The 16,733-nt window shown below is 47.8% G+C and overlaps 2 protein-coding genes across 2 annotated transcripts in view; one reads left to right on the top strand and one right to left on the bottom strand.

Annotated features, from left to right (window-relative positions):
* Positions 1-16,733, top strand: part of hoga1 (4-hydroxy-2-oxoglutarate aldolase 1) — a 154,630-nt gene that overhangs the window by 121,120 nt on the left and 16,777 nt on the right. The window lies entirely within an intron of this gene.
* The window catches only part of LOC311011254 (slit homolog 1 protein-like), a 47,653-nt gene continuing 37,438 nt past the window's right edge, over positions 6,519-16,733 (bottom strand). Inside the window, exons 26-38 of the mRNA XM_084006090.1 lie at positions 16,200-16,363; positions 14,507-14,631; positions 14,321-14,415; positions 13,089-13,228; positions 12,349-12,445; positions 12,004-12,141; positions 11,673-11,901; positions 11,433-11,563; positions 9,763-9,917; positions 9,460-9,671; positions 9,246-9,358; positions 8,937-9,145; positions 6,519-8,803 (exon numbers count right to left, since the gene is read on the bottom strand). Coding sequence (XP_083862216.1) covers positions 8,532-8,803; positions 8,937-9,145; positions 9,246-9,358; positions 9,460-9,671; positions 9,763-9,917; positions 11,433-11,563; positions 11,673-11,901; positions 12,004-12,141; positions 12,349-12,445; positions 13,089-13,228; positions 14,321-14,415; positions 14,507-14,631; positions 16,200-16,363 — 2,080 coding nt within the window. The 3' untranslated portion in view covers positions 6,519-8,531. The remainder of the gene's footprint in view (positions 8,804-8,936; positions 9,146-9,245; positions 9,359-9,459; positions 9,672-9,762; positions 9,918-11,432; positions 11,564-11,672; positions 11,902-12,003; positions 12,142-12,348; positions 12,446-13,088; positions 13,229-14,320; positions 14,416-14,506; positions 14,632-16,199; positions 16,364-16,733) is intronic.

Here is a 16,733-nt window from a genome sequence, read left to right as displayed (position 1 = left end):
GGAGCCAAGCTACTGGCAGGAAGTGAGAGTTCTGGGTCACATGTGAGCACTAAAAAAAAACACACACAAAGAATATGGATCATCTGCTGGAGCCGTCGCTATAGAAAAGAATAACGCGGTATCATCTATCTACCCAGAAGAACACACAAAATTCATAGCTCACTTTAAACAAACTGATCCCATAAACCTTTGCAATGTTTTGGTGCATCACGATTCGCCACCTTGTGGTGGCGGAGAGTAACAACACGCAACAAAGACGGCCTGAAAACAAAACAACACAACACACCCATTGTGATTCTTCCCCACTGATAATATGAAGTTAAACAGTGATATTGAAACGCCTTCAGCCTCTTAGCTTTTAACTCCCGATCTTCATTCTTTGTTTATATGCAAACCGTAACAACGAAGCTGTCCGTGGTAATTACATTCCAATAAACTAAACAGAAATCGTGCATAAGTTAATATATACAAATAAAATCTAAGTTGTCATGTGTTGTTGTGGTTCCTGAGGTAAGCGGACTGAGTCTGAGCCTAACGAGTCTCGTGAACTAATCATGGTTTGAGTCTTCAATACATAATCAGGGTTCCTATACTTTTCCAAAGTCAAATTCAAGCACTTTTCAAGCACTTCAAGGTGCATTTCCATGCTTTTCCAGCCCCTTCCAGCTGTGGTAAACTCCATATTTGTACCAATCCAATGGTCAGTATTCAGTCTACTTATTATGTCACTTGTTCATCACATTAAATGAGATGTTATTGTCCTCTAAACAACCAACATGATGTTTGGAGACAGCTTTTTACAGAAGGACCACAAATGAAAGGAAAACTAATTCCACTAACAGATCCACAGAAATATAATCACCAACTATTTTCATCATCTGTTCATCGGACCAGCTAGTGACCCTGGGGTCCAACAGACCAGCTAGTGACCCTGGGGTCCAACAGACCAGTTAGTGACCCTGGGGTCCAACACACCAGTTAGTGACCCTGGGGTCCAACAGACCAGCTAGTGACCCTGGGGTCCAACAGACCAGTTAGTGACCCTGGGGTCCAACAGACCAGCTAGTGACCCTGGGGGTCCCAGTCCACACAAACAGGGCGCAAATTAATTAACCGGAAGTAAAGAGTGGCGAGCAGAGGCCAACAGCACAGCTAACAGTCTTACCTTTAAAAAAGGTGTTTCTCTTCTTCTTCTCAACAGAAACGACCGAATCCAGATGTTTATACGTATATTCCACACGATGAAATCCCGAAACGCGAGCTGTGTTCGCGCAGAAAGACGTGAAACGGTCCTAGTTTATTCGTTAGCATGCTAGCATCAGCATTAGCGCCGAGGTCACGCCGGCGCGCCTACGGCGTCCGTCCTCGGTCCCTTCCTTGGAGTGCGTCTTTCCGTAGTTGTTTAAATTATTATAATATATATTTTTTTACAATACAACGTCACTTCTGCCGTCTTCTTCCACCAACTAACGTTTGTTTAACCCGCCATCTTCCCTCCGTCATACAAACCGGAAGTGGCTTTACGGCTCAATTCTGCGTGTGAACGCAGCAGCGATCCCGTGTGGCGACGGATGGTAACTTCTTCTTCTTCTTTGTTTTTGTTTTTGTTTTTTTGTGTACAGTATATAAAATGAAAAAAATAACTGTAAAGACACACACGTGAGGTTGTGCTGGAAAAATGATACCAAGCATTATATATAACTTTGTTTTTAAGGTGAAATATAAAAGGTAAAATCAAAAGTAGTCAATTCTACCCGAAACTCCAGAGAGTTAAACATACACAGCATGAAACATTTCAAGTGATCGTTTCTCCTGGTAAAAGTGTGTTATTCAGTAGTACTGAATGTAAGAATGAGCTCCAAAACAAAAGCAGAACAAATCAATTTTTCTTTTCAGAATCTCACCTTTATCACATGTTCATCTTTTAACACATGACCTTTCCTTATTTCATGTTACAATCAGTACAATAGTAACATGTATTTATTTCTATAGCATCTTCACAATGAAACAGAAAGGAGCTGCTTTGCTGCGTAGACGAGGAGTCTGAAACTCTCCACGGAGCCTCATTGTGTTGAAGACGAGCGTTTCATTCCCTTCCTGAACCTTCATCATCATCATCATCCTCAGCCCGCACGCGTCTGATTGGACGTCTGCCACGCGTTGGCCATGACACACAAAAATAAAAGGCGACATTCTCCGGGAACTATGCAGCAACCTCACAGCCGCGACATCACTCCACGCTGGAGGGAGAGAATGTTCAACAAGGTCACTCCTAATTGAAAATGATTGAAACACTTCCTTTTTTTATGATTTCTCCTTCTTTTCTCCCCTTTTCTCTCCGACAGGAACTCCTCCCAGGTCACCTTGGTAGTTTCCACTCCTTCTTTTGGTAACTGCCTGAAATATTCAGTTTGCCTCCGGCGCTCACAAACCCCTCCCCCATCTTTTTCTTCTTCTCCATCACTCCCCCCCCTCCCTCCTTTCTTCCTCCTCTTCTCATCTTTTTTATTATTTTTGTTTGCCTTCATCCCAGCCTCCTCTGCTCTCCTCTTCTCTTTTTTCCTCTCATACAACTCACTGGATCCACTGTAGCCGCAGGGTGTGTGTGTGTGTGTGTGTGTGTGTGTGTGTGTGTGTGTGTGTGTGTGCGTGTGTGTGTGTGTGTGAGTGTGTGTGAGTGTGTGTTTCGGGCCGCTGGCTGCAGCCTCCATGAGGTGACACAGTGGATCCAATGAGCACCTGGAGACCACTAACTATGATCATATCAATAAAAAGGACATCTGCTCTACGGCAAGAAAGAGCTGCATGAGAGGAGAGGAGGAGGAGGGGGAGGAGAGAGAGAGAGAGAGGAGAAAGGGTGAATGTGGGAGGTAAAAGAGGAGAAGAAGAGGGGAGTGAACAAAGAAGAAGAGGGCACAGAAAGAGGTGAACAAAGGAGAGGAAGAGACGATGAAGAGGAGAGAAGGAGGAGGAGGAAATAGTGAATGTGTGGATGGGGGAGGAAAAAGATGAACAAAGGAGAGGAAGAGATGTGATAGAGGAGCAGGGGAGAGAAAAAGGGTGATGAGGAGGAGGAGGTGGAGAGATGGAGAGGTGGAGAGATGGGCAGAGAATAAACACGTAGGCAGAAAAAGAAAACAAAGACGGGATTGGCAGGAGAAAAGAGAGAAAAGAGAAAAAGTAAACGCGAGCAGAAGATGAAGAGACGGATCGGAAAGCAAAACTGAAGAATTTGGAGAAAAACTACGACCACCAACATCTACAACAGGAAATCCACCAGGAAGAGAAGAATGAAACAGTACTATGAGGAGAAGAAATATCAACGGATAAGGCAAGAGGAGAGAGGGATGAACAAAAGAGCTGAATGATGGAGAGGAGGAAGACGAGGAGAGAGGAGCAAAAGGGCAAGGAGAGCAGGACAGAGGAGGAGGAAGGGGAGAGGAAACGAGGAGAGGAAAGAAGAGGAAAGGAAACGAGAGGGGAGGAGGGAATAAGAGAGGAGAGGAGGGAATAAGAGAGGAGAGGAGGGAAGAAGAGAGGAGAGGAGGGAAGAAGAGAGGAGAGGAAACAAGAGGAGAGGAGGGAAGAAGAGAGGAGAGGAAACAAGAGGAGAGGAGGGAAGAAGAGAGGAGAGGAAACAAGAGGAGAGGAGGGAATAAGAGAGGAGAGGAAACAAGAGGAGAGGAGGGAAGAAGAGAGGAGAGGAAACAAGAGGAGAGGAGGGAAGAAGAGAGGAGAGGAGGGAAGAAGAGAGGAGAGGAGGGAAGAAGAGAGGAGAGGAAACAAGAGGAGAGGAGGGAAGAAGAGAGGAGAGGAGGGAAGAAGAGAGGAGAGGAGGGAAGAAGAGAGGAGAGGAGGGAAGAAGAGAGGAGAGGAAACAGTTGGGATGAAATCCCTCTGAATTAATGGATGCAACAGTTGTACAGTCTGTGTGTGTGTGTGTGTGTGTGTTAGTGTGTGTGTGTGAGTGTGTGTGAGTGTGTGTGTTAGTTTGTGTGTGTTAGTGTGTGTGTGTGTGAGTGTGTGTTAGTGTGTGTGTGTGTGTGTGTGTTAGTGTGTGTGTGTTAGTTTGTGTGTGTTAGTGTGTGTGTGTGTGTGAGTGTGTGTTAGTGTGTGTGTGAGTGTTAGTGTGTGTGAGTGTGTTAGTGTGAGTGTGTGTGTGTGTGTGTGTTAGTGTGTCTGTTAGTGTGTGTGTGTTAGTGTGTGTGTGTGTGTGTTAGTGTGTGTGTGTGTGAGTGTTAGTGTGTGTGTTAGTGTGTGTGTGTTAGTGTGTGTGAGTGAGTGTGTGTGTGTGTGTTAGTGTGTGTGAGTGTGTGTGTGTGTGTGTTAGTGTGTGTGTGTGTGAGTGAGTGTGTGTGTTAGTGTGTGTGAGTGTGTGTGTGTGTTAGTGTGTGTGTGTGTGTGTGTGAGTGAGTGTGTGTGTTAGTGTGTGTGAGTGTGTGTGTTAGTGTGAGTGTGTGTGTTAGTGTGTGTGTGTTAGTGTGTGTGTGTTAGTGTGAGTGTGTGTGTGTGTGAGTGTGTGTGTGTTAGTGTGTGTGAGTGAGTGTGTGTGTGTGTGTTAGTGTGTGTGTGTGTGTGTTAGTGTGTGTGTGTTAGTGTGTGTGTTAGTGTGTGTTAGTGTGTGTGTTAGTGTGTGTGAGTGTGTGTGTGTGTGTTAGTGTGTGTGTGTGTGTTAGTGTGTATTAGTGTGTGTGTGTGTGTTAGTGTGTGTGAGTGTGTGTTAGTGTGTGTGAGTGTGTGTGTGAGTGTGTGTGTTAGTGTGTGTGTGTGTGTGAGTGAGTGAGTGTGTGTGTGTGTGTTAGTGTGTGTGTGTGTGTGTTAGTGTGTGTGTGTTAGTGTGTGTGTTAGTGTGTGTGTGTGTGTTAGTGTGTGTGAGTGAGTGAGTGAGTGTGTGTGTGTGTGTTAGTGTGTGTGTGTGTGTGTTAGTGTGAGTGTGTGTGTGAGTGTGTGTGTGTGTGTGTTAGTGTGTGTGTGTGTGTGTGTGTGTGTGTGAGTGTGTGTGTGAGTGTGTGTGTGTGTGTGTTAGTGTGTGTGTGTGTGTGTTAGTGTGTGTGTGTTAGTGTGTGTGTGTTAGTGTGTGTGTGTTAGTGTGTGTGAGTGTGTGTTAGTGTGTGTGTGTGTGTGTTAGTGTGAGTGTGTGTGTGTCCTCGCCCTCTGCTGCTGTCAGACGGATCAGCAGGTTAGGATGTATCTCAGAGGTTTGGTTTGGTCGGAGGAGCAGACGGGGAGAAGAGGGGCCCCGGGGCCCGTCAGAGGCCCCTCCTCCTGTCCACAGACACCCACACCACCAGCCTACCTAAAGCCATTTGGCATCCCTTTCTTGTCGTGTGGCATCTATTTTGATACGTTTCTATGTGGTCTCCTTGAAGCCGTGAAGGAATGTTTGTGTGTATTTAGTCGTGTGGTCGAGTGTGTGCTCGGTACCAGGATGTAACCCCGACTCACACGCTGCCTTCACGTGGGCTCGGAATTGTGGTAAATATGAGTTACGGAACGTAGCTGGACGATACGATGACAAACCTACGACTCTGAGACTTTCTGGATTTAAATCTTTTAAATTGACAAACATCAGATGTTGAATTATTGGTACAAACGAGAAAAAAAAACCTACCTACCTATTTTTAGCACACATGCTTCATCCTCACATCTTTATTGGTTTATGTATTTCTGCTTTATAACGACTTCCTCCTCCGAGATCAAACACGTTGAGGTCGTCCAACATAAATTATTGTTGTACATTTGTTCTTTTGGCCAAATTGGATGCGTTGTTTGTACGTTTCCGCGGTTACGCTGTGCGTGACGAACCGTCTCCCCGCGTGTTCGAGTCCTTTGTGAGCGGTCGGCGTGGGGAACAAGACGTTGGAGGTCTTTATTGGAGTTGGGGGGGTTGGGAAGGTGCTGCTGCCGTGATTTTATCCTCCTTTAAAGACAGAGGAGAGGGGGGAGGGGTAAAGATGGGGATGTAGAAAGGTTGAAGTGTGTGTGTGTGTGTGTGTGGGGTGGATGCAGAGGTGGAGGTGGGGTGGAGAGATGCAGCAGCTTTAACTGTGTGTTGGGGGAGGAGGGGCTGTCAAAGCCGGTGGGGGTATATATTATGTTTTATGGTTACGAGGGGACGCATAAATCACGCTTTCATTAAACGGCTTCAGTCTCAGAGTGCTGCCCCCCTCCTCCCCCCCAGCAGGACATCCCTCTCTTTTCTCCCCCCTCCATCCTTCCTCACTTTGTCCTCCATCTTTCCCATCTCCCACTACCATCTCAACCCGGCCTCCCCCAATCCTCCATCCTCCCCAATCCTCCCCCATCCTCCCCCATCCCTCCATCCTCCCCCATCCCACCATCCTCCCACCATCCTCCCCTCCGCGTCAATGAGCTGCCGCCGGCCATCGACTCAGACGTCGCGAGACAGCCGTGACATGGTGAGGTCAAAGGTTGCGGCAGCAACAACGAGAGCATCCCAGAGCCGGTGCCAAGGTCAAAGAGGAAGAGAGACAGAGAGGGAGAAACAACGGAGGAGAAACAGCTCTTTTATTTCAATAAATAGGAAAAAAGAAGCTTTCAGGTGAGAAAACACACAAACCCAAACACTTTTTCTTCTTCTTTTTTTTGGTAAAAATCAATAATCAATAACGGCCTCTTGGTTGGAAACTTTTTTTGGCAACTTGAAAACAAAGATTTCTCTACAGTCTACAGATATAACGGTGACAACATCCTCTTCAACATATAAAAATACTATGACAAAATCAAATGCATTATATAAGCTTATAATATATATTACAATCTGTTAGGCTGTTACTGTGTGTAGATGTATTGCAGTTATAGTAACAATGATAATAATGACAATAAAAGCTACGTTAGTTTTCGACTCATCGGCTCTCTGGAACATTTAACTCAGAGACTAAAAAAGCAAATCAAAAAACATGTTAAAATGAAATATTACGCATCGTTCTCTCGGCTCCATATAAATAACATCGTGTATAAAAGCTACGTGTTCTGCTACGAGGAAGCGTTTGATCTGGAAACAATCGCGCCGCGTCGTCGTAGAAATGGAGCTCGTTATCGGCGGTGGCGTCTCGTCGTCGGAGGCGTTCCTATGGTGACGAACACACACACGGACCCATTCTCCTACACTTGTGAGGACCCGGATTCACACGTATCACACCCCAATCTCTAAGTTTTGGTCGCTACCATGACGACGTTACTCGTTTCCTCCTGGAGGTCAATGAACACGGGTCCTCACAAAGATAGCAGGACGAAACCTGCACACACACACACTCTCCCTGCCAGTCTGAAATGGGAGAAAAGGGCATCTGGCGTGCAGCGATGGGAGCGTGTCATGACCCCGCTGCCGTTGACCCCGTGAACCCAGTGACCTTTGACCTCTGGGCTGTGTCTGGCGGCGGGGCCGACCTGATAATTTATGCTTTATTTCACCGTTTTAAAGATCTCTGCTGTAATCTTTCACAATATTGTGTGGTTCAGGGTTTCACGGAGACGTCGTTGGGGTAATCGTCCAATCAGAGAAGAGAATCACAATTCTGCAATTACTGAAAAGATCCTCATATAAAAACCAAATACTTTCTATTTAAAAACGTGTATCCTATATATGTATGATATCCAGTACAGCTCCGGCTACGCTGCCTGTGTGACTCCTCTCTGACCCATCCTTCATTTAATATCCTAGAACGCATCAACGCCACGCATCACAAACACAGACGAGAAGGAGGACGAGTCGGTCACGTGCTAGTGTGCAGGTTCTCCTGCAGCTAAGACGAGGAAGACGAGGAGGAGGAAGAGGAGGACGAGGACGAGGAAGACGAGGAGGAGGAGGAAGACGAGGAGGAGGAAGACGAGGAGGAGGAAGAGGAAGACGAGGAGGAGGAGGAAGACGAGGAGGAGGAAGAGGAAGACGAGGAGGAGGAAGAAGACGAGGAGGAAGAAGACGAAGAGGATGAGTAGGAAGAGGAAGACGAGGAGGAGGAAGACGAGGAGGGGGAAGACGAAGAGGATGAGGAGGAAGAGGATGAGTAGGAAGAGAAAGACGAGGAGGAGGAAGACGAGGAGGGGGAAGACGAGGAGGAGGAAGAGGAAGACGAGGAGGAGGAAGAAGACGAGGAGGAGGAAGACGAAGAGGATGAGTAGGAAGAGGAAGACGAGGAGGAGGAAGACGAGGAGGGGGAAGACGAGGAGGAGGAAGAGGAAGACGAGGAGAAGGAAGACGAGGAGGAGGAAGACGAGGAGGGGGAAGATAAAGAGGATGAGGAGGAAGAGGAAGACGAGGAGGAGGAAGACGAGGAGGAAGAAGACGAAGAGGATGAGGAGGAAGAGGAGGATGAGGTTGACTCGTTGATTTCATGTCTCAAGAGGGAAGAACTGTCTTGTGTTTTGGTGCGTCTGTGCACCAAAACACACACAACAAACACTAGAATGTCCGTTTATCAGTGATAGAATCGCTACAGTGTGTGTGTGTGTGTGTGTGTGTGCGTGTGTGTGTGTGTGTGTGTGCGTGTGTGTACGTTACATCCACAGCACTACACACACTCCTTGCAGCCACATTCCACAGGCTTCTCCACGTCCTGCGTAAACGACGTCCCGTCGTCGCATTCGAACGTGAGCCGCCGGCGCCGGACCCTCAGAGGAGCACAGCAGGGGGGGGAGGGGCCGGCGAGGGCGGCCGGCTCGGTTCCCGCCTGGCACCCACCCCGACATTCCACCCAGGAGAAAGGCTTGGAGGTCTGGCAGAGGACGGTGCCCTGCTGCAGGCGGTGGTAGTCCCTCACCGGTTCTCCTCCACACGGGGACTCTGGGGGCGTCAATTCACTCAAATTCAATGATAAATATTGAAATTAACACAAAGAAATTCCAGTGTAACATATTTAAAGCTCCCTGATCCTAAACTAAAATAGAACTATATAGATGTGGTGAAAACAAGTCACCTATATCGCAGCTCTCTCCGGTGAATCCCGGCTCACAGACGCAGCGCTCTCCGTCCTCCGTCTCCTCGCAGCGCCCGCGAAAACACGGCCGCCCCAGGCACGAGCCCTGCGGCTCCCCCTGCAGGTTGCACAGCGCACCGCGGTATCCCTCCTTGCAGTCGCAGCGGTACGTGTGCTCGTCCGCCGCCACGCAGACACCGTTCACACACCTGGGATCGAACCGGCGACGAAATGACACCGTGAGGGATGACGAGTCAGCAGAAACCGGAACAGGAAACGGCACACACACACACACACACACACACTCACTTGCTGCCTTCGCACGGGTTGACTCCGGTTGCCGTGGTGACAGTATCGGCTCCGGTCGTTGGCTGGTCACAGTGTTGTCCCGTCCAACCGGCCTGGCAGTGACACTGAGGCCCCTGGGAAAGATGGTAATATAGCTGTTACGCCCCCTAGTGGCCTTCCCCTCTAAATACACGTTTATATGAGACGACTAAATGTTAGCTACGTGTTTCGGTACCTGAGTGGCGTCGGGCCGGCAGACGCCGTGCAGACAGTAGAGTCTGCGGCAGGCGCGGCAGCCCGGCACCACACCCGGCTTCATGGTGCCGCGGGTGAAGTCCTGCAGCTCGTGGTTGATGTAGAGGTTCCGGATGCAGCCGTGGAAGCTGGAGGCGTTGAAGGTCTGGGAGGAGAGACCCGGCGAGGCGTCCATCGCCACCTCGGGGACGCCTGCAGACGCAGACGGGGGTCAGATCCGCTCAGAGGACAGGGAACTTAGTGTATGTGCCGCCGGCCGCCGCCACCTTCTCGCTGCTCTTACCTCCCACATACAGGGGCGTGTCCCCATCCGCCGCCTGGCTCCGCCCCTGGCTGTCCAGCGTGGTGGGCTCGCCTCCGTCCACAGACAGGTTCACCATCCGGTTGAAGGTCACCAGCTCCACCGTGTGAAACTGCCCGTCGTTCACCGTCTCGGTGCTGAACCAACAAAAGGTTTTCATGTTAAAGTTGCAGCTGGAATAAATCTAAATAGTTTGTTAGATTACATTTTTTTTAGGGTGGGGTGTTTTTATTTATAATCAAAATATATAATATATAATAATATATATTATAAGTGCTTTCCATCAAAGTGCTGCACAACAAGACGAATATAAGAGTAAAAACAATAAATTAAAAATAGTCCAGAAAAAAAACAACATTCACGGTAAAAATTTCAATAAAATAAATTAATATAAAAATTATAAAAAAATACATTTGTTTCTCGATTTGGAAAAACAAATCTCCACATGCATTTCCTGCTGGGAACGATGGTTTCAATATAAGAAAATATTTTACTTTCGGAAGTCAACCTGGAGGTTTCTACTGTTCTCTTCTACTTACATCTTTCTCTTCTCAAACAACGTCCAAGTCTCGTCTGCAGCTGCTTATCACACAAACTCAGACTGTGTGTGTGTGTGTGTGTGTGTGTGTGTGTGTGTGTGTGTGTGTGTGTGTGAACCATCCTAACATTTAAGCACTCGACACCTCGATCAAGTGGACCCTCAGCCTCAAGTGTCCTCTGGCCGCGTCTCTAATTTACCCAGAAGCCCGCCGGCGTCACGTGTCCACATTCCCCAACGCTGCGGGACTCGCTCGGAGCAACAGCATGCGCCGCACTCTGAGCGGCGTTGCCGGGGTTACGGCGGGCTGAGAGGCTGCTGAGGAGCCTGGTGGGAGTCCAGGGCTCGATCGTCGGGCTCGACGAACACTCGGCTTTTTGAAATGTGACGAAGACGCTGAAGGAGGTTGAGTGTGATGGTGCACATGTTGAACAGAGAAACGCTGCAGAACTCAAACCAGTTATTTGCTACTTAGTCAAGAACCTTTTCATCTGGTCTGAGTTCCTGCAGGATTCAATAAGTCCTGTTTCTCTGGGAAAGCAACCTTACTGGATCCGGATCCATGTGGATTCTGGTGTGAAGTTGCTAACAAAGTTAGCTTCATGATTCAAAGTCAACTTTACAGCTAAGTGTTAAAGTCATCTTAGTAGCTAACTAGCATTGGTAGCGTGGTAGCGAACTGTCAATCCGCAGGCAAGCCCCGCCCCCTAAAGCATCCCCTGCTTTCTGGTCTGGTGGACTCTAAATGGACCATAATGTACTAAATGAACATCATGCTGGATTGAAGAAGACTTGAAACTAGAGATGGAGACCATAAACTCATGTTTACAATGTTTACTGAGATAATACATCAAGAGAGAAGTAGGACCATTTTCTCATAGACTTCTATACAACCAGAGAGGAGTCGCCCCCTGGTGGCCAGCAGAGAGAATGACAGTTTAAGGCACTTCAGCGCTGGCTTCACTGAACCAGAGGTTTCTGCCTGATATTACCTGTTTATTGTATAAAATAGTTTCAGACTCTTTGAAACTTCCTTAAATTCACCCTGCAGGATATCTGTAACAACCGACATGTGTGTGTGTGTGTGTGTGTGTGTGTGTGTGTGAGTGTGTACCTGTAGATAGCGGTGGCAGGCTGGTTCCCGGGGTCATATGTGACCCTGACGTGACCCTGATGGAGCTCCACAGCGATTGGCTCGTTGTCTCCGTTATAGAGCAAGATACCGTTTTCCTCTGCTGTTGACACCTGGAGCACAAAGACACACCAATCAGTGTGTGTGTGTGTGTGTGTGTGTGTGTGTGTGTGTGTGTGAGACTGTGTGAGACGGTGTGTGGCGTCGCCGTGGCGTCCTCACCTGCAGCGTGATGTTGGCCTGAGGCCAGTTCTTGACGTCTTGCAGCTGAACGTAAGAATCTCGGTCCACAAAGTTGACGCTGACCAGCTTCTCGCAGCGCTGACCCTCGAAGCCCGGCAGACACTGGCAGACCGCCGCCCCCGCCTTCTGCAGGCAGGGGGCGTCATTCTGACACGGGGTCAGCTGGCAGAGAGACGGTGGAGGGGGAGCCGCCTCACAGAACTCACCGCTGAGGAGGGAAACAGAAGGCGTTTATATCGGTACTCGATTCACAGTGGTCCCAGGGTCTGAGTGGTCTACAGTGGTCCCAGGGTCTACAGTGGTCCAGTACCTGTATCCCAACGGACAGACGCAGCTGTAGCCGTCCAGATGGTCGACACATGGAGCTCCGTTCTGACAGCGATGGTCCACACATTCATCATAATCTATACTGCAGTCCGGCCCCACCCAGCCTGGAATACACACACACCTGCAGCACACACACACACACACACACACACACACACACACACACACACACAAACCTTGATACACGGTGTTGGAATTCACCTTTGATGTGTTTGTCTGTGTGTCTTGATTTTTAATCTTGTCTGAGATCAGAAACTTTGCTGAGCAGTGATGTAGATGTGAGTGTGTGTGTGAGTGAGTGTGTGTGTGTGTGTGTGTATGTGGTCACCTGGGGCCCGTCGGAGCACTGATGCAGGTGGACTGATGCCGACAGGGGTTTCTACCTGGAGAACACACATCCTCCTCCTCCTCCTCACAAAGCAGACCTGAGAACAGAGAGAACACTTCCTCTCAATGTTTGTTCAGGGTTCCTCCACCTTCTCCAAAGTCAAATTCAAGCACTTTTAAAGCATTCCAAGGTGTATTTCCATGCTTTTCCAGCCCCTTCCAGCTGTGGTAAACTCCATATTTGTACCAATCCAATGGTCAGTATTCAGTCTACTTATTCTGTCACTTGTTCATCACATTAAATGAGATGTTATTGTCCTCTAAACAACCAACATGATGTTTGGAGACAGCTTTTTACAGAAGGACCACAAATGAAAGGAAAACTAATTCCACTAACAGATCCACAGAAATATAATCACCAACTATTTTCATCATCTGTTCATCATCAAAAGTCATTTTTCATAAAGAAATGTCAGAAAATGCTGTTTTCAGTCCCTCAAATATGGAGATCTTCTTTTCTCTGTTCTATCATAGATGTCATCACATACAACACATTTCAAGACCTTTATTCTACATCCAAACACTTTTCAAACCTTGGAAACGCCACACTAAAATTCAAGTGTTTTCAAGGATTTCCAGCACCCGTACCAACCCTGTATGTTTCATAAAAAAAACGCCATCATAATGGAATGTCGCTGGGTGGGGGGAGGAGCCAAAGCGAAACCGACCGCGGTATCGCACCTGTGTAGCTCGGTGAACACAAGCAGGTGTAGTTGCCCACTCCGTCCACGCAGGTGGCGCCGTTCTCACATCCGTGGTGCTGACAGTCGTCTACGTTCACCTCACAGAACGTGCCGTGGAAACCGAACGCACACGCACAGCTGGACAAAACACAAACACACAAACAAACACACACAAACAAACAGGGATGTTCACGCAAAGTTGTTAGCATTCCGCGTCGTATGCAGACAATTAGCATCTAAATATAGAAAGCTGACATTCCAAGTCTTAGCATGCTATGCTAGCTTTTACCTCAACTTAAAAAAACAAAACAAAAGAGACACGGGCTCATTACTTCTATCCTGTCATGAAGTAAAGTGGTCATTTGGACCTGTAGGTGGCGCTAGAAGACAAGTTGGAGGATCGCCAAAGTCGGCAGTCAGCGGTGAGAGAAAAATATATATTTATCCCGATTATTTTGCACATCGTGAACGTCTCAGTTTTTCGTAGGTTTTTCAGTGAACTACATCTCTGGTATCGCACGACGTACGTCACCAACGCAGCCGTTAGCTCGTCTTGCTAGCTAGCTAACGTAGCTAGGTACGTCACCAACACTGCTGTTAGCTCGTCTTGCTAGCTAGCTAACATAGCTAGGTACGTCACCAACACGGCCGTTAGCTTGTCTTGCTAGCTAGCTAACGTAGCTAGGTACGTCACCAACACTGCCGTTACCTCGTCTTGCTAGCTAGCTAACGTAGCTAGGTATGTCACCAACACTGCTGTTAGCTCGTCTTCCTAGCTAGCTAACATAGCTAGGTACATCACCAACACTGCTGTTAGCTTGTCTTTCAAGCTAGCTAATATAGCTAGGTACGTCACCAACACGGCCGGTGGCTTGTCTTGCTAGCTAGCTAACGTAGCTAGGTACGTCACCAACACCGCCGTTACCTCGTCTTGCTAGCTAACTTAGCTAGGTACGTCACCAACACGGCCCTCAAATAATTAACCGTAACTAGCTGTAGTCTACTGTACGTATGTTTTCCCATAATAAAACCACACGGGGGGTCCACCAGAAAGGGGGCGGGACTTGGCCTGTCTGTCGGGAGGATGGTGGATTGGATATGATCCGACCACAGAGGAAGAAGTCTGTCGGTGAAATTAACTAAGTAAAAAGCAGCGAAGAAGTGACGTGACCTGGCTGTTGTTTGGGGTCAAAGGTCACCAGATTGTGTTAACGATTGTAGACTCGTTACCTGAAGCCTCTCGTCTGCTCGTCGCTGATGCAGATCCCTCCGTTGGTGCACGGGTTACTGACGCAGGCATCCACCGGAGTCTCACAGTGTTTACCCTGAACACATCACACACACGTTAAACACATCACACATACACACACACACACACACACACACACACACACACACGTACACAGAGTGTCATACCGTGAAGCCAGACCTGCAGGTGCAGGTGTACAGTTCTGTGTGGTGGATTTGACAGACCCCCTGGTTCTGGCAGGGAGAGGTCACACATGGGCTGCATTTGGCCTGAACAGACGCATCTACCGGACCTGGAAACACACACACACACACACACACACACACACACACATACACTCATTTAACAGCGCTGCAGTATTTTGGTATTTAAAGAAGCAACAATTAGCGCCTGTGCTGACGGAGGCCCATTAACACCGTCACTGTTCACACCGTCTTCACATGGTGGAGTGCAGCATCGAACCCCCGCCGCCGTGTTCTAACACAGGATAATGCAGAACATTCTTTTTTTATTTGAGAGCAAGTTACACTGAATAAAAGATCGCGGTCATAGTTTCGGATAAATTAGCGTATCCTTTTTTTTTTCTTTTTAAACAAAGTGCTTCACAGGAAAAAGTCACCTTATGAAAACAACAAGATCATCGAACACCGGAGATTAAAAGTAGAAAATGATTAAATATAATTGCAAGGATGAAAAGATGCATTTAAAGTACACGTACAAACGTTTTATTTAATATAAATGTTTGAAAAAGGGAAGGTGTTTGCATTCCGTCCAATCAGAGCTCTGTGAAGACCTGCTCACCTTCTGTCTTTAGGAGCATCCTATTTAGTGCTAAACAGGTGCAACGAGTCATACCTGATCACACAGCATTTCACCTCTACTTCCTCCTACAACAGCAAAATAAGCACCTAAACCTGTCATTCCCTCTGCTGGCCACCAGGGGGCGACTCCTCTCTGGTTGTATAGAAGTCTATGAGAAAATGGTCCTACTTCTCTCTGCTGGCCACCAGGGGGCGACTCCTCTCTGGTTGTATAGAAGTCTATAAGAAAATGGTCCTACTTCTCTCTGCTGGCCACCAGGGGGCGACTCCTCTCTGGTTGTATAGAAGTCTATGAGAAAATGGTCCTACTTCTCTCTGCTGGCCACCAGGGGGCGACTCCTCTCTGGTTGTATAGAAGTCTATGAGAAAATGGTCCTACTTCTCTCTGCTGGCCACCAGGGGGCGACTCCTCTCTGCTTGTATAGAAGTCTATGAGAAAATGGTCCTACTTCTCTCTTGATGTATTATCTCAGTAAACATTGTAAACATGAGTTTATGGTCTCAATCTCTAGTTCCAAGTCTTCTTCAATCCAGCATGATGTTCATTTAGTACATTATGGTCCATTTAGAGTCCACCAGACCAGAAAGCAGGGGATGCTTTAGGGGGCGGGGCTTACCTGCTGATTGGCAGGTCACAATGGCAACTTACTATAACCCTTTCACGGTGTGTTTTCCTGGTGCATGCATGTTTTTATCTTCAAATACAGGCCTGTGCATCTTAAACACAAATAGATCTCACGCAGTATTCTCAGACAACGTGAGCCTTCAGCAGAAGGAGGTGAGTCTCTAATTAAGTCCCGCCCAGACGGAGCGGTGACAGGCGTCATACGGACTAGAAAGCTTTTATTAAACATCGTGTGGGTGTTTGTTCTCTCCGATCATTAAAATACCCTGCTAACTTTGAGTTCATCACAAATCAGTGGAAAGGCTGCGGTCATCAGCGCTCGATTTTAGGATAAATCGTATTAATAAGGTGCACGCGATGATGATGATGATGATGATGATGATGATGATGGGAAGGTGTTTCCTGCCGGCTCACCCAGACACTGGAAGCTGTGGGCTGGCGTGGTGAGCAGCAGCTTCCCCTCCATCCCTCGCGGTCCGGCACAGCGGGCGATGCCCGGCTCCTTGTAGCCGCTCTTCACCCAGTCAGACAGCCAGAGCAGACGACAGTCACAGTACAGGGGGTTAGCCCCGATCGCTCTGAGGGTGAGACAGGTACAGAGTCAGAGGAGGAGGAGAGGAAGAGGAAGGGAGGAGGGAGAGGAAGGGGGAGGGAGAGGGGAAGGAAAGAACAAAGGGAGGAAGGAAAGGAGGAAATGAGGAGTAACGAGTGGATGGAATAAAGAGAAAAGGTAAAAGATGGATAGAAAAGAGGAGCGAGGTGTGAGAGGAAGGACGACACATAAAAGATAAAAGGTGAAGAGGAGGAGGAAAGAGAGACAAAGTGAAAAGGAACAAACAAAAAAAGAAAAAGACTTCTGATGTCCTTCAATTAAAGATCTCACAAAGAACCAGTTCAAGAGAAAATAGGAAAATAAATCCTTAAAAAAATAATAAATGAAAGAGAGCG

Source organism: Eutrigla gurnardus, assembly GCF_963514095.1.
Source record: "Eutrigla gurnardus genome assembly, chromosome: 3".
NCBI lineage: Eukaryota > Metazoa > Chordata > Actinopteri > Perciformes > Triglidae > Eutrigla > Eutrigla gurnardus.
Note: the sequence above shows the minus strand (reverse complement) of the source record. Positions and strands in the feature narration are given on the sequence as shown.